Raw genomic sequence first — 1490 nt, 5'->3', positions numbered from 1 at the left:
TCATACTTATGGGCTATGGCTTTGTCATATCAATTTGACCAGTTTAAATGACTTAAACATCCATGACACCCATTTTCTCTGAAAACAAACTCAAATTAGAAAAGCAATTTCTCATCATTTATATGGGTTTATTTTACTTCAATGTTTTTTCTATCATATTGACCACCTCTCTGTTACAAGCATTTGTGGTATATTTTAATTCGGAAGACAAGGGAAGATCCAGTCAAAATTCAGTTCAAATTAGAAAACTAAAACATATGGATGAAAGTCTAACCTGTACATAACCAGTATCTGCCCAAGCTGCACATATATGTGGGTTTTGTGACATGGAGCGTATACCGTTGACGCATCCTTCATGAGTTACCTTCCGCAACTGCAAATGTGAGAAGACTGAAATCTTAAGATCAATTTATAGAAAAGTTAATGAACGTAACAAATACAAACAAAAATCAGGTTAGTTGCCTGCAAAGTAGGACCCCGAGCTCCATGTTCATCTTCATCGTCACTATCATCCTCACTATCACTATCCTTACCATCCCTGTCACCTTCATGTTTAGGCAGCAGCTCACGTCTCTTCCCAGTAATATTTGAAACTTTAAATATTCCAGTAGAATTCCAAGAAGCTTTCTCCGCCTTGAGTGCATTCAACATCACAACAATATGAAATTGGCAAACAATAGAAGTAAAAGTGAAAATAGATAGAAGACCCAAAACAATTAGATATACAAAGCTTGATATCAACTTCTACGTGAAAGTGGAAAATGATAATTAATAGCAAAAACATCTAAGTTGATTAAATCTTTAAACTCACCTAAGTCCCTGCCATGAAATATACAATGTGGGGGAATTTTGTTCGAACTAAGCCCAGAGTGTCACGAACAATATCAAAGCTGTTAAAATATATTCAGCTTTAGATTATGCAAATTCTACTCAACAATGCTTTGATCGTGAAGAGTGTTGTAAGCAGAAGGATCACACTGAAGCTCCTCACCTTCCTCCAACTTGTCCACACCAGGATGTTGCGGCACCGAAGAACACGAAGAAGAACCTTCCCCTTTCTTCGAGCCCTGTATTCACTTTCGTTCCACAAAAATCCAAGACAAAAAAAAGCAGCAGAAATTAAATTGAGGTTGAAGAAGAGGAACCTTGTTTATTCTCTTGGCTTTTCATACGGTGTTGAATCCCGCGAGTCATCTTCAAATTAGTTCAAGTTCTTCGTAACGAAAATGGGGGTTTAACTGTTTCAAGGGTTTTTGGTTCTCCTGTTCCCTATGCAGCTATGCTGCTGATGCTGTGCTTCTCCATGTAATGAGGTTTATGGCATGGCAACTACTCTAATAAAAATGCTAAAAATATTTTTTTATGACGATGTTTGTTTAAAAAATGTGATTTATTTATTTAGTAACATTTTAAATAAAAGTAATATTTTTATTTTAAATAAAAATTAAATTTTACAACTTATCATTCAATGATTAAAATAAAATATTCTA

General features: G+C 34.9%; 1 protein-coding gene across 1 annotated transcript in view; it reads right to left on the bottom strand.

Annotated features, from left to right (window-relative positions):
- The window catches only part of LOC107606609 (glutamate-rich WD repeat-containing protein 1-like), a 60154-nt gene extending 59755 nt beyond the window's left edge, over positions 1–399 (bottom strand). Inside the window, exon 1 of the mRNA XM_021107311.1 lies at positions 275–399. Within this exon, the coding sequence (XP_020962970.1) occupies positions 275–328 (54 nt within the window). The 5' untranslated portion in view covers positions 329–399. The remainder of the gene's footprint in view (positions 1–274) is intronic.

This window comes from Arachis ipaensis, chromosome B07 (assembly GCF_000816755.2).
Source record: "Arachis ipaensis cultivar K30076 chromosome B07, Araip1.1, whole genome shotgun sequence".
Taxonomy (NCBI): Eukaryota; Viridiplantae; Streptophyta; class Magnoliopsida; order Fabales; family Fabaceae; genus Arachis; species Arachis ipaensis.
Note: the sequence above shows the minus strand (reverse complement) of the source record. Positions and strands in the feature narration are given on the sequence as shown.